General features: G+C 40.2%; 4 protein-coding genes across 4 annotated transcripts; all 4 read right to left on the bottom strand.

Annotated features, from left to right (window-relative positions):
- Positions 1 to 1891: 1891 nt before the first annotated feature.
- LOC131462982 (olfactory receptor 11A1-like) lies at positions 1892 to 3354 on the bottom strand. The gene has a single exon (XM_058634582.1). It carries the CDS (start codon positions 3198 to 3200, stop codon positions 2241 to 2243), a length of 960 nt encoding a protein of 319 aa, XP_058490565.1. The 5' UTR covers positions 3201 to 3354; the 3' UTR covers positions 1892 to 2240.
- Positions 3355 to 7106: 3752 nt separating this feature from the next.
- On the bottom strand, positions 7107 to 8057 carry LOC131462271 (olfactory receptor 11A1-like). The gene has a single exon (XM_058633326.1). The coding sequence runs from the start codon at positions 8055 to 8057 to the stop codon at positions 7107 to 7109; it is 951 nt and encodes a 316-aa protein (XP_058489309.1).
- Positions 8058 to 11722: 3665 nt separating this feature from the next.
- On the bottom strand, positions 11723 to 12781 carry LOC131462269 (olfactory receptor 11A1-like). The gene has a single exon (XM_058633325.1). The coding sequence runs from the start codon at positions 12671 to 12673 to the stop codon at positions 11723 to 11725; it is 951 nt and encodes a 316-aa protein (XP_058489308.1). The 5' UTR covers positions 12674 to 12781.
- Positions 12782 to 18346: 5565 nt separating this feature from the next.
- Positions 18347 to 19574, bottom strand: LOC131462141 (olfactory receptor 11A1-like). Its single transcript, XM_058633126.1, has one exon. It carries the CDS (start codon positions 19348 to 19350, stop codon positions 18400 to 18402), a length of 951 nt encoding a protein of 316 aa, XP_058489109.1. The 5' UTR covers positions 19351 to 19574; the 3' UTR covers positions 18347 to 18399.
- Positions 19575 to 23669: the final 4095 nt, after the last annotated feature.

Below are 23669 nucleotides of genomic sequence, written 5' to 3'. Positions count from 1 at the left end.
ACAATGTGATGCGTCTCATGAGGGTTACTTATGAGACACAAATGTTATGTTTAACTTGCATCGCCTTATGTCCCACATTCTAAACATTTTATTATGAATGAATGAAAATGCTGTCTCAAATAAAACATTTCAAAATAGCTGGCAGAGAAGAAATAAATACACTTCATATGAACCTAAAAGGATTATTTTTGAAATTTTGGAAATTTACAAAGACGAAAAACTAAGCACATTTTCACTACAATTTTAGTTAGTTTTATGAACACACAATTCAGTTTCAGTTAGTTCTCTCTTCTTTCTTTATTTATGGACACAAGGATGGATTTACTGTATATATTTACTCAGTAAAATAACTGATTAAGATTTTTCTGACTGGTTCCTCATTTTGTTCCTGTCTAATACACATTTCTTTGGGATGATAAATCTAGTTTAATAAGAACAGTCAAATCACGATCACGTCATCACAGAGCTGAAGTCAGTTAAATGTGCAAAAATAATTATTCTAATAATAAATACACAGACTGACCGACTAACAGAGCTGCACTGCCACACACACACATGCACACACACACACACAGTATTGTTAAAATAAAATAGCAAATATTCCTTGACATGAATTTTAATTTATTCATAAATTAAATTAATTAATTTAAATGTGGTAAAATAACAAAATAAAACAAGGCACAGGAAGAGAATTAACAAAATATAAATCTAAGCAAAATGTCTTTAAATAAACAGTAAAAGTAATAACAAGTCAGTGTTCTTATGAATGTAGGATGAAGTCGGGAATTTTTCTCCTTCTATTTCACCTCCAACAGTCAAATCAAACAAAGGCAAACAGGGTAAACAAAGGCCTTATTATATCATATATAATGGAACATCATTTTAATTATTTTCCCTAACGTCAGGAACAGTTTACACTTCCATCACAGGATCTTTTTTAGGTATCTCAAGATAAGAATATTACAATATTATAAAAACAGAGAACTGGTCAGTAAAAACTACTTAATCAGTATTATAGAAAAGGTTTGCAACAAAATACTGACTGATGGCATTCAGAGCACTGGCAATATCACACGATAGTGTGGTAGGCAGATATGTTAATGTTAATAGTAAGTATGTAAGTGGTTAGAAAATCTGTGAAAAACTATAAATAAGAGAATAATTAAATGAAAACGTGAAACTCATTCTATGTTGATATACCAACTGATTGGTTTATTGATCCTAGGTATTGTGTGGGGGTTTCTAAGCACTTCCATCTCCATTCTACTAATTCATTCTCATTACTTTGTACAATAAACTCTGTAGTCCTCGACCATACAAATTTTGCACACGCATGCACACGCATGCACGCGCGCGCGCGCACACACACGCACACACACACACACACACACACACACACACACACATTCATCATTGGGGTGGAGTGGCTCAGTGGTTCCCTGTGTGCGAAAGACATCATGGTCGCAAGTTCGACTCCACCCCTGGCTGATTGTACTCAATTCCATTGTAAGTCGCTTTGGATAAAAGCGTCTGCTAAATGACATGTAATGTAATGTAATCATTATTTGTATGCACTGAATAACATTTTTAACTTGTTTTATTTAGGATTAAGACAGACAGAACATTGTTTATGTACAAAAACAAATATATTCGTTGACATGAGTTTTCATAGCATTCATTCATTCATTTATTCATTTAAACATGGTGAAATAACAAAATAAAACAGGGCACGGGCAGTGAAATAAAATATAACTCAGAGCAAAACGTAAATAAACAGTAAAATTAAATGTATATGTATCTCCAGATAAGACATTGTATTACAGACTAAAAAAAATAGAGAACTGATCAGTAAAAACTACTTTATAAATATTAAAGAAAAAGGTTTCCACGCAACAAAATATGTTTTATACGTATACAAAAGTGACTGATGACACACACACAGCACTGACAATATCAAAGAAATATGGGAAGTAGAACAACAGTAGCTGCACTCAAGCAAGCTTGACTAAGGGTGCGCTGTGTTTGCAGTGGAGGCCATTCAAAATAATCAGTTTCAAAGTGCAGCTGTGCTGTTATCACAATTTATCTGTGATGGAGTGGGAAATAAAGTTTAGACGGACGGACAGACAGATAATTAATAGTAGTAGTACTAATGTTTGACAATCTGATTTCTGTAACATGCACAAGAAAAACTAATTTCCACTGAGATCACATTATTACTATTTAGTTCAGTGAAATAATTAAATACCCAAGTTTCCACTGTGACCAGCCAATGTCTTACAGCCGAGGACATGTATACAGGCATTTCGTATTTTGGTCATTTGCAATCCAAACATTACTGGATTCAGCAGAGGCTGAATGATGAGGAAATACAGAGACAGCATGCTACGCACGACTCTGGCTACAGCACTCATATCAAACCTACTCTGAAGAATCTCAAACATACAACCAAAGGAGAAGTTGAGCAGTGAGGCCAGGTGAGGTGCGCAGGTGCTGAGAGCTTTCAGTCTCGTCTTTCTACAACCAGAGTAACAGACTTTTAAAATCCTCAAATAGGAAAAGAAGATGGGAACCAGAGGAACTACAATAGTGATAATGACACCAAATAGTCCATAGATGTTGTTTACGGTGGTGTCAGAGCACGCCAACTTAACGACCAGGTAGTTATGACAATACAAACTGTCTATGATGTTTCCACACAGCGTCAGGCGCAGGTTTAAAGACAATGTGATTAAAAACTTCACAAAAGAGTAAATCCACACAATGAAAATGAAGACCAACGCCCTGTGAGTCGTCATACGTGTGTTATACTGCAGAGGGCAGCAGATGGCAAGGTACCTGTCGTACGACATCACAGCTAAACTACAAAACTCCACATGTACATAAGTGTACAAACAGAAAATCTGCAGGAAACAAAAAGAGGCAGAAACAGTGTGAACATCAGAGAGGATGTGGATCAGCAGTAATGGAAACAATCCTGTACTACCGTACAGTTCATTTACAAACAGGCTGCACAGAAACAGGTACATAGGTTCATGGAGGCTTCTGTTCATACAAATAACTGCAATCACACACATGTTGGAAAAAACAATCATGATGTACAGTGAAATTGTGATGGTGAAATAAAAATAGGTCAACTTTCCTTCATTTAAATAACCCCCGAGAATAAAGTACGACAATGGTGAGAATGTCGAGTTCATCTTTGCTGTAAAGTAATTAAACAGACACAACTAATAAAAACACATGCACAACAGAAAAGCTTCATGTTCACCATCAGACACTATGGTACTGTATATGACACATCCTCAGCAATGCATCAAGAGACAAGAGAAAACAAAGAGTCACAGGAACTTAGCCAGTTATCAACCCACCGTCACTGCCCCTTACCAACACAAATGAGCTGAGCTAACAAACCTCATGTCTTTTAACACCACAACCATCCCCTGAGACCTCTCTGATGACATCATCATCATCATCATCAACTTGGTATATGTGGCCTTTGTGTTTTTTGGTTGATCAATGGTGAAGTGGCTTTTGGCTGCCTCAAGAAAGCAATGCAACAACAATGTGCTGGCCAGCACCTAATTTAAAGACCAACACACCCACAGGTGCACTGATGGGTGTGAGTGCTATGGCAAACTAGGGCTGCACAATAAATCATTACAAAAACATTGTGATCTTGATTCACAACTACATGTGGTCTCATTCTTCTGCATTTGAGCTGCATCGCAAATAAAAGATCCTATTTCCTCTCGGAGTTTCTCACCCCAAAAGTAGCCTTGTCGCTGCCTTCTTTCTCAACATATGAAGCGCCTTTCCATCATGGGATTCAGTAGAGGCGGAAAATGAATGAAAATGAAGTGATGAAAACCTAGGTGGTAGTGACTTGAATCACACAACCACCCGACCCGAGCTTGTGCCGAAAAAAGGTTTGTATTTGTATATCTTCAGATAAGAGATTTTGTTAAGAAAAATATACTGAAATTTGAAGTTCTGAACAAACATGATATTCTTGAGGCAATGAATAAATTTGACCCGGCCTCACGTGGGGTGGTTTCCCTTTCTTATCGAATCCTTCATGAGAGAGCTCTGCTGAGTATAGGTTTATAAAAAGGCATGGGCAGATGACTGCGAGGAATGTCTACATAATGTACATAAATGTTCAGTTAATGTGAGACAATGTTATACAATTTAAAACAATACACCGACTCCACTATTCACAGGACTAACTGCACAGATTTTACCCTGTTTCACCCATGTGTAATCGCAGCAAATCCGGTCATGCAGTAAACTTCACTCGTACTGGAAAAGCATTTTTCATTGTTTTTCTGAGGCTTTTGGAAAAGCCTGGTACCCAGCCCGCTAGTGGCGGTTCTTCTGTGCCTTCTACTAACAAATATGAAAAGAAGTTCTATTCAATTCTATTCAATTGAGGCTTTACAACGAAGACAGAGGAGAGGTATAAAACAATAAAAACGTGGGACTCTGTGCTGAGATACCTTAAGGGGTAAGACTTAAAATCTTAACACCTCACTGCGCATAGTGTAGGAGTTTGCATATACTTCATTTTATTATTTATTTAGTCATAGATGTTGGATTTTTTTCATCATTTGCGTTATTATCGAACTATGACCATGGACTGATACCATAATTTCGGATTTACTATGTTCTAAATGTTATCTCTGTTTTTCTTTCTTTCTTTCTATGTTCTTTCCTTTTTGTTTCTCTGTCTTTTGAAAAATAATAAACATACTTCAAAAAAATAAATAAATTGACATACGTTTAACCTCGCTTCGGTCATTTTATTCTTCCCTGCCTCCCTTTCTCCATCAAAAGTTGATATTAAACGCTTTGTCTGATCCAGAGGCGTCACTAGGTTTTAAGGACAGGGGAGGCTTGGCCCCCAAGAGATGCACAGGATGTGAGCGAACATAGCGCACAAGCACAACATTTCACAAACAGCTAACAAAGACTGAGAAATTATTTATTATTATTTTAGTCTGGTTTTTGAAATGCAGGACAAGAACAAACACCGGTTTGCACATTGACAGTATGTTACAGCATTAACAACAAAAGTTAGCCAATAACACAATTTTTGAATAACATGTCGAGTTACTTGGTGGGTGGAAGCATCAAAGAATGCCATCTATTTTTAAGGGTGGCAAATCGGTCTACCACTCTGTTGTGACTCAGATGCTGAAGCGTGTCTTTTTCTACTGACATGACTGCAAGACTGTGAAGTCTTTTCTGACCCATTGTTTGACGCAGCCAGGAGTGCAGCTGACGCAGTGCACTAAAGGACCTTTCACATGAACAGCTGCTTACAGGCACTCAGAGAGGGAAACATGTCTGAATCAAGGAGGTTGTGCACAGACAACATATCTTTCTCCACTTTCTAATCATTACTCTCCTCAATGAAAGCTCAAGTTAAATACTGTAAGTCTTATATGTTTCATATTTCATATTCATATTGAGTTCCATAAAATTCCAAGACTGTCTGCATCACAAATGACTCTATCCTGTGAAATCCTTTAGACTCACCTTTCTAGTAGAGGTCTCTCTCCTCTCACTCCCTGTGCTCCTCTGCCTCGACTCCTACAGGTCAACAGGGATGGTGGAGTGATTATTATTAGTGTATTATTATTATTATTATTATCAACTGATGATAATCATACGTGAATGAGCTCAGCTCCTGGCGCACGGTGTGCATCCATGCGTAAAGTGAGAAACACAGCTGATGCTCCGGAAGTTAGTCTATGGTACTGCACACTTAACTCTATTAACAACCAGGGCCTTCACAATGCAGTCAGACTAACTAGCTCGCTAGCTAAGTAGCAGTGTACTTTTAGAGCTGGAATGTAACTTTTGACCGCAAAACAACAAAGGTGACACGTGTGCAGAGATTTTTCTATAGTGTATAAGCTAGGTTTTTATTTTTCAAACAGGGAGCACTTGGCACATCATAATTACATAGGACTTTCTGCTGTTAGCTGGGGGCTGGAGCTAACTAACTGTTACTACCAGCAGGGATGAATACTTACTTTCTTCTGATATCCATTCTTCATTCACGTTATTCAGCTAATGCTGCTGTATTCGCTCTGTGTACTTCAAGGTGCACACACGCTGTAGGAGTTCGAGCAAGGTCGCAGGGAAAACGTGGACTGGATTTTCAGTGATGTGGGCGTTCTCTATATGAACAAGTGGAATGGGTTGGATAACGACGAACTAAAGGGGCTCTCTCTGCCTTACACTATGAAGTGAAGGCAAACTGACAGATTTATGATCATGTTTAAGTGAATTATGACAGGTTATATCATTATTTATTCAAACTCAGATTATGGCCATTTTATATAGACTTTGTCGGCACTTTATTGTAAAAAAAAAAAAAATGGTGCCAAAATGTGCCAAATGAGACCTCGCCTGTGCTTTCTGTACTAAAACCTTATGTTCATTTTGTTTTGCTTCACTTGATCAAAGTCACCCTTTGTAGAGATAGTGTTCACATATCCAAAGAGCTACTCATCCTGAAAGTGCCATTTTTTTTTTCATCTTTATTTACTCTTCACCAATAACCACATGTACTGCTATTTACACATCTTAACAGTGTTTCCTTTACCATGACACCCAAAGTATTCAAATACACCTTGTGGTTGTAGAGATATACTCATTTGAGTGTGCAATTTTTGAGCAGAGACCTACAAAATAGGCTTAGGGCTTAGCGAGTGTGTGACAATTACAGGGGCATCACACTACTAAGTTTCCTCTAAGGTGCTAGAAAGGAGGGTTCAGCTGATTGTCAAACCAAAAATAAAGGAACAATGTGGATTCCATGCTGGCCATGGAACAACGGACCAGCTCTTTGCTGGAGTGGGCCTGGGAGTAGAATTGTCCAGTCTATATTTTGCTGTAAATTATTAAAACAGGCACAACTAATACAAAAAGAATGTATGACCAAGTCCCCAGGGATGTGTAAATTCTCACACATCTGAGGTAAAACTTTTTAAGTCATTATATCTGTAACTAACACAAGAAAAACACATTTCCACTGAGATCACATAGTGTACATTTTATTTTAGTTCAGTGAAACACATTAAATGACAGGTACCCTAGTTTCCACTGTGACCAGCCAATGTTTTACAGCCGAGGACATGTTTACAGGCATTTCGTATTTTGGTCATTTGCAATCCAAACATTACTGGATTCAGCAGAGGCTGAATGATGAGGAAATACAGAGACAGCATGCTACGCATGACTCTGGGTACAGCACTCATATCAAACCTACTCTGAAGAATCTCAAACATACAACCAAAGGAGAAGTTGAGCAGTGAGGCCAGGTGAGGTGCGCAGGTGCTGAGAGCTTTCTGTCTCGTCTTTCTACAACCAGAGTAACAGACTTTTAAAATCCTCATGTAGGAGAAGAGGATAGGAACCAGAGGGACTACAATAGTGATAATGATACCAAATAGTCCATAGATGTTGTTCACTCTGGTGGTAGAGCACGCCAACTTAACAACCAGGTAGTTGTTACAAACCACACTGTCAATGACATTTCCACACAGTGTGAGACGCAGGTTTAAAGACAACGTGATTAAAAACTTCACAGACGAATACAGCCATATGACAACAATGAAGATAAAAGCTCTGCGAGTCGTCATACGTGTGTTATACTGCAGAGGATAACAAATGGCAATGTACCTGTCAAAAGACATCACAGCTAAGTTACATATTTCTATATTAGCGTAAGTGTAAATACAGAAAATCTGCAGGAAACAGAAAGGAACAGAGATGGTGTGAATGTCAGAGAGAATTTGGATCAGCAGTAATGGAAACAATCCTGTACTACCATACAGTTCATTTACAAACAGGCTGCACAGAAACAGGTACATAGGTTCATGGAGACTTCTGTTCATACAGATAACTACAATTACACATGTGTTAGAAAAAACAATCATGATGTACAGCAAAATTGTGACAGTGAAATAAAAATATGTCAACTTTCCTTCATTTAAATAACCCCCAAGAATAAAGTACGAAAATGTTGGGAATGTTGAGTTCATCTTTGCTGTAAATTATTAAACAGGCACAACTAATAAAAACACATCCACAAAATAGAATCTCCATGTTCGTCAACAGACACTATAGTGTTTTACATGACACATCCTCAGCAATGCATCAAGAGACAAACGAATACACAGAGTCACAGGAACTTACCCAGTAATCAACCCACCCTCACTGACAAACACAAATGAGCTGAACTGCCAACCCTGGTGCCTTTTAACACCACAACCATCCCATGAGACCTCTCTGACATCATCAGCTTGGTATACATGTAATTTGACCTGGCCTATGTCTGTGCATCTAATACTGTGTTTAAATAACATGAAAATACTGTGCCATTGACTTAAGACCATGTTTTTGTTGATCAATAGTGCAGTGGCTTTTGAGGATGAGTGGGTCTTTGCAGTGGCGCCCCCTAATCTCTCAATAGTTTACTTGCTTGGGACATCACACTACCAAGTTTAGTCTAAGGTGCTGGAAAAGAGGGTTCAGCCGATTGTCGAACCTCAAATTGAAGAGGAGCAATGTGGATTCCGTCCAGGCTGTGGAACAACAGACCAGCTCTTTACTCTGGCAGGGATCCTGGAGTGGGCCTGAGAGTACAATTTTCCAGTCTATATGTGTTTTGGGGATTTGAAGAAGGTGTCTGACCAAGTACCCAGGGATGTTCTGGGGTCAGTTCTTAGGGCCATTTAACTCCAGTATGCCCAAAAGCGTGAGCTGTGTCCAGATAGTCGGCAGTAAGTCGGCACGGCTCGACACTACACAGTTTGGTATGGTTTGCCATTACCATATAGTACCTCCTCAATGTGGGTGGAGTCATTATAGCACGGCTGCATGAAACTGCCATGATGTCGTTTTCCATGCGACACACAAACTAGTGACTAGTGCCTTGTAAAGCAGTTGTTTTTCGGTGTACTGAATCATATGAGACTCAGTTAATTAAAAAGATTTGTTTACAGAATTGTTCAGTACTTCCTGCATGACCGAAGCACAGACTCCGTCTGACACAGTCACTAAACTGAACCATAGTGGCAGGGGTTGTGATGCAGCTCGCAATCGCCACTTTCGGCAGTGCTTTCGCTAAACACGCTGGACTCCACTTTTCAGTGTTGAGATTTTAGATTTTTCCTTGCTAAATGTTGGAGATTAACATATGTTTTCAGGATTTTTAACTGATCTACAGTTCGGCATTGTTCGGTTTGTGTCAGATGTCGCGCTCATGACTCTTCCAGTGACGACACTCGGCAGTTTGACGACATCACATATAGTATCAGCTCACTTCGCAAGAGCAAGTACTAAAAAAGTACCAGGAGGTATCGCTAATAGAAAAGGAAAAAAAAAATGTGCCAAGTCGCACCATGCCGAGTGAAGCCCGAAGCACTATTTCTCTCTATCAGCAGCTTAATTTCCTTATCTTTAGAAATGATATAAAGTGGCTTTTCGAGAGCTTTCATTTGCCAAACAAACACATTTCAGCAAACTAGTAAACCAATAAACCAATGAAGAGAAACTGTTTTCAATCTTTACGCCATAATTCTTTATTCCACTGTTTTTTCAAATGTTCTCAGCCACTATTTTCTAACATACTGTTTATAATGTGTGAAGAGGAGAAATTCTGGATTTGCTTTACATGGACATCAAAGTTAAGTTTATTTTGAATACATGGATGACTCCTTTGCATGTGGTTGCCCAGTTTTGCCTATGTATAATCTTTAGTGTCAATACACCGCGTTCCAAATTATTACGCAAGTGATATTTTTCTCAAATTTTTCTAAATAGTCGATGCAAATGACAGTCAGCATTATTTTCAAGTCAAAAATATAAAACTTAAAATGCACTGTTCCAAATTATTATGCACAACCGAGTTTCAAAACATTGTATAGGTTGTAAAGAACTGAAAATGGTCATTTGTTGAATTTGCAGCATTAAGTAATATTTATTGAAATCAAAAGCTATTTCAATCAAAAACATCTTAACAGGTCAAGTTACATTTTAACATAGGACCCCTTATTTGATAGCAGCTTCACAATTCTTGCATCCATTGAACTTATGAGTTTTTGGAGAGTTTCTGCTTGAATTTCTTTGCAGAAGGTCAGTATAGCCTCCCAGAGCTGCTGTTTGGATGTGAACTGCCTCCCACCCTCATAGATCTTGACGTGGTGACATGGTGCATTGTCATGCATGAAGATGATTTTGTTACGGAAAGCACGGTTCTTCTTTTTGTACCATGGAAGAAAGTGGTCAGTCAGAAACTCCACATACTTTTCAGAGGTCATTTTCACACCTTCATGGACCCTAAAGGGGCCAACCAGCTCTCTCCCCATGATTCTGGCCCAGAACATGACTCCGCCACCTCCTTGCTGACGTCGCAGCCTTGTAAGGACATGGTAGCCGTTCAACAACCATACACTACTCCATCCATCTGAACAAGACTGACAAGAGGATCCTCCACCTTGATGTTCGTGGGACTCCAGAAGCACCAGCAGCTTCAAATACCTGTTTGCTGCTTTGTAATGGCATTTTAGAAGCTGCTCTCTTAATCCGATGTATTTGTCTGGCAGAAACCTTCCTCATTGTGCCCTTATCTGCACGAACGCGTGTGTGCTCCGAAATCAGCCACAAATCTCTTAACAGTACGATGATCATGCTTAAGTTTTAGTGAAATATCTAAGGTTTTCATACCTTGTCCAAGGCATTCAACTATTTCATGCTTTTCAGCAGCAGAGAGATCCTTTTTCTTTCCCATATTGCTTGAAAATGGCAGTCTGCTTAATAATGTGGAACCTCCTTCTTTAGTAGTTTTTCCTTTAATTGGGCTCACCTGGCAAACTGATTATCACAGGTGTCTGAGATTGATTTCAGTGATCCAAAGAGCCCTGAAACACAACACCATCTATGAGTTTAATTGAAAAAAATTTAATCTTTATGACACTTAAATACAATTTGCATATAATAATTTGGAACGCAGTGTAGAGAGGGGTTTTCATAAAGACAAACTCAATGAAGACCAATTCTCTTCAAATTCCTTTCACCTGTCTTGTCTAAAAGTGACACAGTAACACTATAAGGTTAACTCACCTTTTAATATGCATTTGTGTCACTTTGGTCACATCATGAATAAAAAAAAATTAAAAAAACATTGATCAAACTGAAAACCTCTCTTTTTTTCCATATATATATATATATACATATATTAAAAACCAAAATATTTTTAAATTCTTCATACAGAAAAAAGACTAACAGAAACATTTCACACCTCTGAGGTAAAACTTTTTAAGACATTATATCTGCGAAATCTCAAAGTGAATTTGCATGTTGATGCCAATGCTTGAAGAAAATTATATTGGGATAATTATTGTTATCAAATAATTGCTCAGCTCAATGTGGTATTGACTAACTCTTTTGTTACAGGTGATGTAATCCATAGCTGTGGTCTGTCCATCCAAAATACTTTTTGTATTATTCTTATTCTTATTAATAGATGGACAGAAAGATAGTAAAAGTACAGTTCAATTATTATTAGTAGTACAAATGTTTGAGAATCTGACGTCTGTAACAAACACAAGAAAAACACATTTCCACTGAGATCACATAGTGTACATTTTATTTTAGTTCAGTGAAAGAATTCAATTAAATTCTAACACATTAAATGACAGGTACCCTAGTTTCCACTGTGACCAGCCAATGTTTTACAGCCGAGGACATGTTTACAGGCATTTCGTATTTTGGTCATTTGCAATCCAAACATTACTGGATTCAGCAGTGGCTGAATGATGAGGAAATACAGAGACAGCATGCTACGCACGACTCTGGGTACAGCACTCATATCAAACCTACTCTGAAGAATCTCAAACATACAACCAAAGGAGAAGTTGAGCAGTGAGGCCAGGTGAGGTGCGCAGGTGCTGAGAGCTTTCTGTCTCGTCTTTCTACAACCAGAGTAACAGACTTTTAAAATCCTCATGTAGGAGAAGAGGATAGGAACCAGAGGGACTACAATAGTGATAATGGCACCAAATAGTCCATAGATGTTGTTCACTCTGGTGGTAGAGCACGCCAACTTAACAACCAGGTAGTTGCTACAAGCCACACTGTCAATGACATTTCCACACAGTGTGAGACGCAGGTTTAAAGACAACGTGATTAAAAACTTCACAGACGAATACAGCCATATGACAACAATGAAGATAAAAGCTCTGCGAGTCGTCATACGTGTGTTATACTGCAGAGGATAACAAATGGCAATGTACCTGTCAAAAGACATCACAGCTAAGTTACATATTTCTATATTAGCATACGTGTAAACACAGAAAATCTGCAGGAAACAGAAAGGAACAGAGATGGTGTGAATGTCAGAGAGAATTTGGATCAGCAGTAATGGAAACAATCCTGTACTACCATACAGTTCATTTACAAACAGGCTGCACAGAAACAGGTACATAGGTTCATGGAGACTTCTGTTCATACAGATAACTACAATTACACATGTGTTAGAAAAAACAATCATGATGTACAGTAAAATTGTGATGAAGAAATAAAAATATGTCAACTTTCCTTCAGTTAAATAACCCCCAAGAATAAAGTACGACAATGTTGGGAATGTTGAGTTCATCTTTGCTGTAAAGTAATTAAACAGGCACAACTAATAAAAACACATCCACAAAATAGAATCTCCATGTTCGCCAACAGACACTATGGTGTTTTACATGACACATCCTCAGCAATGCATCAAGAGGCAAACGAAAACACAGAGTCACAGGAACTTACCCAGTAATCAACCCACCCTCACTGACAAACACAAATGAGCTGAACTGCCAACCCTGGTGCCTTTTAACACCACAACCATCCCATGAGACCTCTCTGACGTCATCATCATCATCAGTTTGGTATACATGTAATTTGACCTGGCCTATGTCTGTGCATCTAATACTGTGTTTAAAAAGCATGAAAATACTGTGCCATTGACTTAAGACCATGTTTTTGTTGATCAATAGTGCAGTGGCTTTTGAGGATGAGCGGGTCTTTGCAGTGGCGCCCCCTAATCTCTCAATACTTTACTTGTTTGGGACATCACACTACCAAGTTTAGTCTAAGGTGCTGGAAAAGAGGGTTCAGCCGATTGTCGAACCTCAAATTGAAGAGGAGCAATGTGGATTCCGTCCAGGCTGTGGAACAACAGACCAGCTCTTTACTCTGGCAGGGATCCTGGAGTGGGCCTGAGAGTACAATTTTCCAGTCTATATGTGTTTTGGGGATTTGAAGAAGGTGTCTGACCAAGTACCCAGGGATGTTCTGGGGTCAGTTCTTAGGGCCATTTAACTCCAGTATGCCCAAAAGCGTGAGCTGTGTCCAGATAGTCGGCAGTAAGTTGGACTTGCTTCCAGGTGTTGGCCACCACCGGGGCTGTTACATTACATTACATGTCATTTAGCAGACGCTTTTATCCAAAGCGACTTACAATAAGTGCATTTAAACATTTGGGTACAAATAAGAGCTAGAAGTAAGTAAGAGCTTCAAGTAAACCAAACTATGAAGTGCTAGTCGTAAGTGCGATGTATAGGGTTTTTTTTGTTTTTTTTTGTCGTCGTGGTTATCGTCTTAGTCGAGGTAGAGTCGGAAGAAATGTGTTTTTAGTCGGCGGCGGAAGATGTGGAGGCTTTCCGCTGTCCGGATGTCGATGGGGAGCTTGTTCCACCATTTGGGAGCGAGGACAGTGAACAGTCTCAAGTTCTGTGAATGCCTCTGCGATCCTCTCAGTGAGGGGGCAGCGAGCCGGTTTGCCGATGCAGAGTGAAGTGGGCGGGCTGGGGTGTAGGTTTTGATCATGTCCTGGATGTAGGCTGGACCGGATCCGTTTGTAGCATGGAACGCAAGCACTAGAGTCTTGAAGCGGATGCGAGCAGCTACAGGAAGCCAGTGAAGGGAGCGGAGGAGAGGTGTAGTGTGGGAGAATTTTGGTAAGTTGAAGACCAGTCGAGCTGCTGCATTCTGGATGAGTTGCAGGGGTCGTATGGCACACGCAGGGAGACCAGCCAGGAGGGAGTTGCAGTAATCCAAGCGTGAGATGACAAGAGCCTGGACCAGAACCTGTGCCGCCTTCTGGGTTAGAAGAGGCCGTATCCTTCTGATGTTGTGCAACATGTATCTGCAAGATCGAGCTGTTGCAGCAATGTTGGCAGTGAGGGAGAGATGGTCATCAAGTGTCACACCCAGGTTCCTTGCGGTATGAGACGGAGTTACCACAGAGTTGTCGAGGGTGATGGTTAGGTCTGTGGTGGGAGAGCCCTTTCCTGGGAGAAAAAGAAACTCAGTCTTGTTGAGATTGAGTTTCAGGTGATGGTCAGACATCCACTGAGAGATGTCGGTCAGACAAGCGGAGATCCGTTCTGCTACATTTGTGTCGGAGCTGGGAAAAGAGAGGATGAGTTGGGTGTCGTCTGCGTAGCTGTGATAGGAAAAACCATGAGAGAGAATAACAGAACCAAGAGAGTTGGTGTATAGAGAGAAGAGGAGAGGGCCCAAGACAGAACCCTGAGGGACCCCAGTAGCTAGAGGACAGGGTTCCGACACAGATCCTCTCCAGGTTACTCTGTATGTTCGGTTTTGAAGATAGGACGAGAGTAGGGTAAGTGCAGATCCTGAGACACCTAGTTCTTGAAGGGAGGAAATAAGGATCTGGTGGTTAACTGTGTCAAACGCTGCAGAAAGGTCCAAGAGGATGAGCACAGAGGAGAGAGAGGCAGCCCTGGCAGTGTGGAGTTGCTCAGTGACAGCAAGAAGTGCAGTTTCGGTCGAGTGACCTGCTTTAAAACCAGACTGAAGAGGATCAAGAAGGTTGTTCCGGTGAAGGTAGGAGGAGAGTTGATTAAAGATAGCACGCTCCAGAGTTTTGGAGAGAAAAGGAAGAAGAGAGACAGGTCTGTAGTTATTTACTTCAGACGGGTCAAGATTAGAGAGGTTTAGAAGATCGAGAAAAGTTTTTTGGGGTTAGAGAAAGAGGATTGAATTTTAGTCTGATAGAAAGATTGTTTGGCTGCAGAGATAGAGGCAGTGAAGGTGGAGAGAAGAGAGTGATAGGAAAGCAGGTCGTCAGGGAGTTTTGATTTCCTCCATTTCCTTTCTGCTGCCCGTATCGTGGCTCTCTCAGCACGCACGGAGTCCGACAACCACGGGGCTGGGGAGGACTTACGAACCCGCCGTGAAGTAAGAGGACAGAGAGAGTCAAGAGAGGAGGACAGAGTAGAGAGGAATGTGTCTGTGGCAGAGTTGGGATGCATGAGGGAGAAGGAGTCAGCTGAAGGAAGTGCTGATAGAACAGTTGAGGAGAGAGAGGAGGGAGAGAGAGAGCGAATGTTGCGACGGACAAGTGCAGTATCTGATGAGATGAGATCATCAGATTGGGAGAGTGGGAGAGAGTAGGAAATTAAGAAATGATCAGAGACATGAAGTGGAGTTACCGTGAGGTCGGAGGTGGAGCAGTTTCTGGTGAAGATGAGGTCAAGGTGGTTGCCAGCTTTGTGAGTTGGTGGAGAAGTCGCAAGTGAGAGAGAAAGAGACGAAAGTAGAAATAGTAGATCGGATGACTTCTCTGGCTGTGTGGAGAGGTTTTGACGACAGGAGGATTGCATTGTTACTTTTTGTAGACGATGTGATCATGATGGTATCACTACATTGTCCCGGCACGGCTCGACTCTACACAGTTTGGTATGGTTTCCATTACCATATAGTACCTCCTCAATGTGGGTGGAGTCATTATAGCACGGCTGCATGAAACTGCCATGATGTCGTTTTCCATGCGACACACAAACTAGTGACTAGTGCCTTGTAAAGCAGTTGTTTTTCGGTGTAATGAATCATATGAGACTCAGTTAATTAAAAAGATCCTCTTTTCAGTGTTGAGATTTTAGATATTTCCTTGCTAAATGAGATTAACATATGTTTTCAGGATTTTTAACTGATCTACAGTTCGGCATTGTTCGGTTTGTGTCAGATGTCACGCTCATGACTCTTCCAGTGACGACACTCAGCAGTTTGACGACATCACATATAGTATCAGCTCACTTCACAAGAGCAAGTACTAAAAAAGTACCAGGAGGTATCGCTAATGGAAAAGCAAAAAAAAATGTGCCAAGTCGCACCATGCCGAGTGAAGCCCGAAGCACTATTTCTCTCTATCAGCAGCTTAATTTCCTTATCTTTAGAAATGATATAAAGTGGCTTTTCGAGAGCTTTCATTTGCCAAACAAACACATTTCAGCAAACTAGTAAACCAATAAACCAATGAAGAGAAACGGTTTTCAATCTTTACGCCATAATTCCTTATTCCACTGTTTTTTCAAATGCTCTCAGCCACTATTTTTTAACATACTGTTATATATGTGTGAAGAGGAGAAATTCTGGATTTGCTTTACATGGACATCAAAGTTAAGTTTATTTTGAATACATGGATGACTCCTTTGCATGTGGTTGCCCAGTTTTGCCTATGTATAATCTTTAGTGTCAATACACCGCGTTCCAAATTATTACGCAAGTGATATTTTTCTCAAATTTTTCTAAATAGTCGATGCAAATGACAGTCAGCATTATTTTCAAGTCAAAAATATAAAACTTAAAATGCACTGTTCCAAATTATTATGCACAACCGAGTTTCAAAACATTGTATAGGTTGTAAAGAACTGAAAATGGTCATTTGTTGAATTTGCAGCATTAAGTAATATTTATTGAAATCAAAAGCTATTTCAATCAAAAACATCACAACAGGTCAAGTTACATTTTAACATAGGACCCCTTATTTGATAGCAGCTTCACAATTCTTGCATCCATTGAACTTATGAGTTTTTGGAGAGTTTCTGCTTGAATTTCTTTGCAGAAGGTCAGTTTAGCCTACCAGAGCTGCTGTTTGGATGTGAACTGCCTCCCACCCTCATAGATCTTGACGTGGTGACATGGTGCATTGTCATGCATGAAGATGATTTTGTTATGGAAAGCACGGTTCTTCTTTTTGTACCATGGAAGAAAGTGGTCAGTCAGAAACTCCACATACTTTTCAGAGGTCATTTTCACACCTTCATGGACCCTAAAGGGGCCAACCAGCTCTCTCCCCATGATTCTGGCCCAAAACATGACTCCGCCACCTCCTTGCTGACGTCGCAGCCTTGTAAGGACATGGTAGCCGTTCAACAACCATACACTACTCCATCCATCTGAACAAGACTGACAAGAGGATCCTCCACCTTGATGTTCGTGGGACTCCAGAAGCACCAGCAGCTTCAAATACCTGTTTGCTGCTTTGTAATGGCATTTTAGAAGCTGCTCTCTTAATCCGATGTATTTGTCTGGCAGAAACCTTCCTCATTGTGCCCTTATCTGCACGAACGCGTGTGTGCTCCGAAATCAGCCACAAATCTCTTAACAGTACGATGATCATGCTTAAGTTTTAGTGAAATATCTAAGGTTTTCATACCTTGTCCAAGGCATTCAACTATTTCGTGCTTTTGAGCAGCAGAGAGATCCTTTTTCTTTCCCATATTGCTTGAAAATGGCAGTCTGCTTAATAATGTGGAACCTCCTTCTTTAGTAGTTTTTCCTTTAATTGGGCTCACCTGGCAAACTGATTATCACAGGTGTCTGAGATGGATTTCAGTGATCCAAAGAGCCCTGAAACACAACACCATCTATGAGTTTAATTGAAAAAAAATGTAATCTTTATGACACCTTAATACAATTTGCATATAATAATTTGGAACGCAGTGTAGAGAGGGGTTTTCATAAAGACAAACTCAATGAAGACCAATTCTCTTCAAATTCCTTTCACCTGTCTTGTCTAAAAGTGACACAGTAACACTTTAAGGTTAACTCACCTTTTAATATGCGTTTGTGTCACTTCGGTCACATCATGAATAAAAAAAAATTAAAAAAACATTGATCAAACTGAAAACCTCTCTTTTTTTCCATATATACTGTATATATATACATATATTAAAAACCAAAATATTTTAAAATTCTTCATACAGAATAAAAACTAACAGAAACATTTCACACCTCTGAGGTAAAACTTTTTAAGTCATTATATCTGTGAAATCTCAAAGTGAATGTGCATGTTGTTGCCAATATTGAAGAAAATGATATTGTAATAAGTATTGTTATCAAATAATTGTTCAGCTCTATGTGGTATTGACGGACTGCTTTGTTACAGGGGATGTAATCCTCATTATATCTTTATTAGCCTTATTATTATTATCCTTATTATTATTAGTAGTATTAGTATTAGTATTAATATTATTGTGTTTGAGGCTCTGATGTCTGAAAAAAATCACAAAAAGTCAAATATGATGCAAGTTAGTTTCCACTGTGACCAGCCAATGTCTTACAGCCGAGGACATGTATACAGGCATTTCGTATTTTGGTCATTTGCAATCCAAACATTACTGGATTCAGCAGAGGCTGAATGATGAGGAAATACAGAGACAGCATGCTACGCACGACTCTGGCTACAGCACTCATATCAAACCTACTCTGAACAATCTCAAACATACAACCAAAGGAAAAGTTGAGCAGTGAGGCCAGGTGAGGTGCGCAGGTGCTGAGGGCTTTCTGTCTCGTCTTTCTACAACCAGAGTAACATACTTTTAAAATCCTCATGTAGGAGAAGAGGATAGGAACCAGAGGAACTACAATAGTGATAATGATACCAAATAGTCCATAGATGTTGTTTACGGTGGTGTCAGAGCACGCCAACTTAACGACCAGGTAGTTATGACAATACAAACTGTCTATGATGTTTCCACACAGCGTCAGGCGCAGGTTTAAAGACAATGTGATTAAAAACTTCACAAAAGAGTAAATCCACACAATGAAAATGAAGACCAACGCCCTGTGAGTCGTCATACGTGTGTTATACTGCAGAGGGCAGCAGATGGCGAGGTACCTGTCGTACGACATCAAAGCTAAGTTTAAAAACTCAACACTTCCATAAGTGTAAACACAGAAAATCTGCAGGAAACAAAAAGAGGCAGAAACAGTGTGAACATCAGAGAGGATGTGGATCAGCAGTAATGGAAACAATCCTGTACTACCGTACAGTTCATTTACAAACAGGCTGCACAGAAACAGGTACATAGGTTCATGGAGGCTTCTGTTCATACAGATAACTACAATCACACACATGTTGGAAAAAACAATCATGATGTACAGTGAAATTGTGATGGTGAAATAAAAATAGGTCAACTTTCCTTCATTTAAATAACCCCCGAGAATAAAGTACGACAATGTTGAGAATGTCGAGTTCATCTTTGCTGTAAATTATTAAACCAGACACAACTAATAAAAACACATGCACAACTTAAAATCCTCATGTTCACCAGCAGACACTATGGTACTGTATATGACACATCCTCAGCAATGCATCAAGAGACAAGACAAAACACAGTCACAGGAACTTACCCAGTAATCAACCCACCCTCACTGACAAACACAAATGAGCTGAGCTGCTAACTGTCAACTGTCATGCCTTTTAACACCACAACCATCCCCTGACATCGTCAGTGGCATAACAGAGCCACACCTTCTCATGTAACATCAGTGCATTCCCATAGAAACACTCCAAACTTCTGTGGAAAGCCTTCTCAAAGTGTGGAACCTGCAAAGGGGGACCAACTCCATATTCAAGTAGTGTGTATACGTCATTACAGTCCATGTTGGTGTTATGGTCAATTGTCCGAATACTTTCGTCCATATAGTGTATATCAGCTCACTTTCACTTCACTGCTGCTAGATTGTCTTGTGTTTACACCAAGCTAACCAGCATTATCTTAGTTTATCTTATCTTATCTGCCTATACCGACCTGTTTGCCGTTTGCCAGTACAAGTCACAGAACAACCTGGCCAAAATGAACACAGCTGACACAGAGTCACTCCGTAATGAGCTGGGAGCACAAGCCACCGCTCTGCAATGCCACAATAAACAGACCAGGGGTCTGTGGGAGATGGCGGGTCGTCATGAGAGAAGCATGTGATCATCAATACTATTCCGGTGCTCCTGGTTCCTGCCGGCCATTCTTCGAGCAGTGTTCCCTTGCCTTGCAACCTTCCTATTCCCCTACTGAGCAGTCACAGGTGGTTTGTATTATTTCTATGCTGACAGGCAGAGCTAAAGACAAGGGAATCGCAGAGTTCTAATCTGTCATGAAATTTTCATGATGAGCTACATAGGATTTTTGATCACCTAAAAGAGAGGTTGCTCGAGGACTGACTCAGGACAGGAAGTCAGTGTCCACTTATTCCATTGAAGTTCACACCATAGCAGCTGAGAGTAACTGGAACTTCTCCTCTCTTCAATGCATTCTACAATGAACGCATCAAAGACAAGCTTTGCCCCCTCTGCAGGGTTACACATATACAAATTATATCAGGTAATCACACCGAGACGCTCTCTTAGTCACTTGATTAACACACCACAAGAACCTGTTATATTGGGTTACCCTTGGCTTAGAAGACACACAGATTGGGCTTCAGGAACAATTCTTCAATGGAATGCTCGTTGGCATGTTGTCTGTTTGAAGACTGTCTTGTTAACTGCCCCTGTTGTGCCTGTAACCTCTGAGTTTCCAGACCTATCCCACTTTCTCAAGGAATAAATGGATTTAAAGGAGGTTTTCAATAAGACCTGGGTTACCTCCCCACAACCACATTGCCCCTGTGACTGGATCATTGATCTTCTTCCAGGTACGTCCCTTCCCAGAGGGCGACTTTATACCTTATCTGTAACTAAGGCAACTAAGGCTCCTGAAACTAAGGCATCAATTGGCACATTTCCACTGGCTCTACTCGCCACGCCACGGCACGGTTTAAGTAGGGTTTCCACTAGCATAGTACCTGGTACCATGTACTATTTTTAGTACCTGCTCCAGCGAGGTTCCAATCGTGCTAGTAGTAGGTACTGATTGGTCAGACTGCCAGCCGCTGACTGGCCAGAGTCCCGTCACAGGAAGAGACCTCCCACACAGAAATCAAGCCGAACACCGCCGAACTGTAGATCACTTAAAACTACTTAACAATCCTAAAAACGTGGGTTAATCTCCAACAACTACAGAAGTCTGGGGTAAAGTCACTAGTCACTCGTGTGTGTGTCGTGTATAAAACGAAGTCACCGCAGTTTCACTCAGCCATGCAATGATGACTCCGCCCACGTTAAGTAGGAACTTTTTTTGTAGTGGTGGTGCAACCTAATCGTGCCGTGTCGTGTCGTGCTGTGGCTAGGCAAGGCGAGGCGAGCCGGTGGAAATGTGCCAAATGAAGAGAATGTGGTGCGTGAATGTTGGGTTCTGCAGAAACATTTGGAGAATCAGCTTTTCATGAAAGCTGAGAAATGTGTGTTCCACACTTCAGGAGATTCGCCGCCAGTGCTGGCAAAATAAAGAAGGATACGGCCAAGATGCAGGTGGAGACAGACTGGCCAACCCCATCCACACTCAAAGAGAGGACTAGGATTTTTCAAAGTCTATAGGAGGTCTATCCGAAACTACAGTTGGAGGGAATGGAACATCTGTTTGTGAAGGTGATTAAAATTGCGATTTCAAATCTGCCATGTCTAAGGCTAGTTCTATGCACTGACTATATTTCAGTGCGTGAACGATCCATTTTAAAGTCACACAGCCTGGGGGAACCAATTTGTTTGGTTTTTGATCAAATGTCCAAGAAAGGTGGAAAATATAATATATAATATATAATATATAAAAAACAAACAAACAAACAAACAAACGCACAAACAAAACAAAAAAAGCCTGACAACAGCACAGAGGCCAGACTTCAGGACACAAAAGTTCATGCCACATAAACTGCAGACTCACAAACGTATTGATGAAAGACAATGGTAAAGGTTGCTTAATTGTCCCCAAGGGGAAATTTGTGGTGCAGCAAGGGTTTACATGAACAACATAAAACACATAAAAACAACATCAAAAACAGTAACAATAAAAAACACACACAGTAACTGTGAGTACAGTGTTGTGTTTGAGGCTCAAACCACCAGAGACCGCTGGAAGGTACAGTTCTGACCATTAACATGTTGTTGTTGTGCTGTTGTTGTCCATCCTAAAGTGTCCAAGGGGACATCATTACCTGTCCTTAGTGGGCCAGAGGGACTAAGTACATTGTTTCTGAGGGAGTAAGGGGAAACTGTGGCCAATGTGAAATTGCCCCAGGGACAAATATGTTGACACACTAAAATGACCTTTGACCTGAGGGAGCTCATTAACGATGTCCACCTTAATGAAGAGATCTAACTTTGTCCAACTCCTGAGGACACTGCTGCTTTATTAAACTTTTGTGCAAATTATTGTGTTGGTCTGAATATAACCAGACATTTAAAATACATTTAAACACGTTAAGCAATTGTAAATTGTAAATTGCAATTTGAGTTGGATTCAGTCTGGACTGCTACAACTACAAAAACTATAAAAAGCATAAAGAAAGAATAAATAATTCAATATTTTAAACCTTTTTAAAGTCTTCATGGACTGTATTGTATTTCCTTTTAACAGCTCCTTGTCACTTTGTTGTGTCCCAGACGACTTTAAAATTGAAAGTACAAGTTACACTTGATCCAACTGTCTGTCTTCTTCTGCCAAAATAAGGACTTGGTATAAGAGAGTGAGTTCTGTTGAAAAAGGAAGTCTAACCATGAGATGGGGCAGTGAAAATATTCTTCAAGGTAGGGTGGGAGATCATTTTCTGGACTACTTAAAATCCTCTTCACACCCCGATTGTAACCAATTATTAATGCATTGTAATAAAAATGAAAAATGTCATTCACCTGTGGAACGGACAGGCCTGTAAATAAACACCATCCAATCATATTGAACAGCCTTAACGAAATAATTGAATCGTAATGCATCAAAACCCATCTGTCCCCCCTCCCACCATGCACATACACCTCTTCGTGCATAAATCGCACAATGTCAGAGCTTATGCTAGCTTGCCAAAAACTCAACAAGACATGAGACAGTTGCAGCAACGTATGACAAAAAAGGTGTCAACAACAGAGGTTGGTTGCAAACAAAAGTAGGTTTTTGGGAAAGCTACTGCAAAGAAAAAGGCTGATGCAGATCGATCCAAGACCAGAGTAAACATTGGTGCTGCGTTTGAACGGTGGAGACAACTGAAAGCCCAGAAAGGGCTGCAAGGTGATGCCATGGTGGCTCTGTTTCTCATGGACTGGCAGATTAACTTTTTGTCTTTGTGATCTTTTAATGAGTATTTGTAGTTTTTTGGCATCAGGTTGTCATTTGAACAAGTATCCAAAAAAGTTCAGAAAGTTACAGATGCTGTGAAATGCTTGTGAATTGTGCGTTCCTGTGCTCTGGAGGCGGAGCTTCGGAGGAAAGTCTGAAGAAAGGGGGCTTGGACTTTTGAATTCAAAATGTAGCCTGCTCAAACAGTTTTTCCAGGATCTCCAACCCTACCTTTAAGATACATCATTATCTTAAATAATACAATCTATTTTTCTCAGTGTCTCTGCAGGTTTCACTAAGAGCAAGCCCCCTTGTCTCAGGCTGGTTTGAGCGAAACGGTCAGTGCTGACTATATCAGCACCTCACACAATCACACCA

Source organism: Solea solea, chromosome 7 (genome assembly GCF_958295425.1).
Source record: "Solea solea chromosome 7, fSolSol10.1, whole genome shotgun sequence".
Classification (NCBI taxonomy): Eukaryota; Metazoa; Chordata; class Actinopteri; order Pleuronectiformes; family Soleidae; genus Solea; species Solea solea.
The sequence above is the reverse complement of the archived record's forward strand: the minus strand, read 5'-3'. Positions and strand labels throughout refer to the sequence as shown.

Coding starts and splice junctions, on each gene's coding strand:
- LOC131462982 (XM_058634582.1), bottom strand. CDS start 3,200: ATGAACTCGACATTCTCACCATTGTCGTACTTTATTCTCGGGGGTTAT.
- LOC131462271 (XM_058633326.1), bottom strand. CDS start 8,057: ATGAACTCAACATTCCCAACATTTTCGTACTTTATTCTTGGGGGTTAT.
- LOC131462269 (XM_058633325.1), bottom strand. CDS start 12,673: ATGAACTCAACATTCCCAACATTGTCGTACTTTATTCTTGGGGGTTAT.
- LOC131462141 (XM_058633126.1), bottom strand. CDS start 19,350: ATGAACTCGACATTCTCAACATTGTCGTACTTTATTCTCGGGGGTTAT.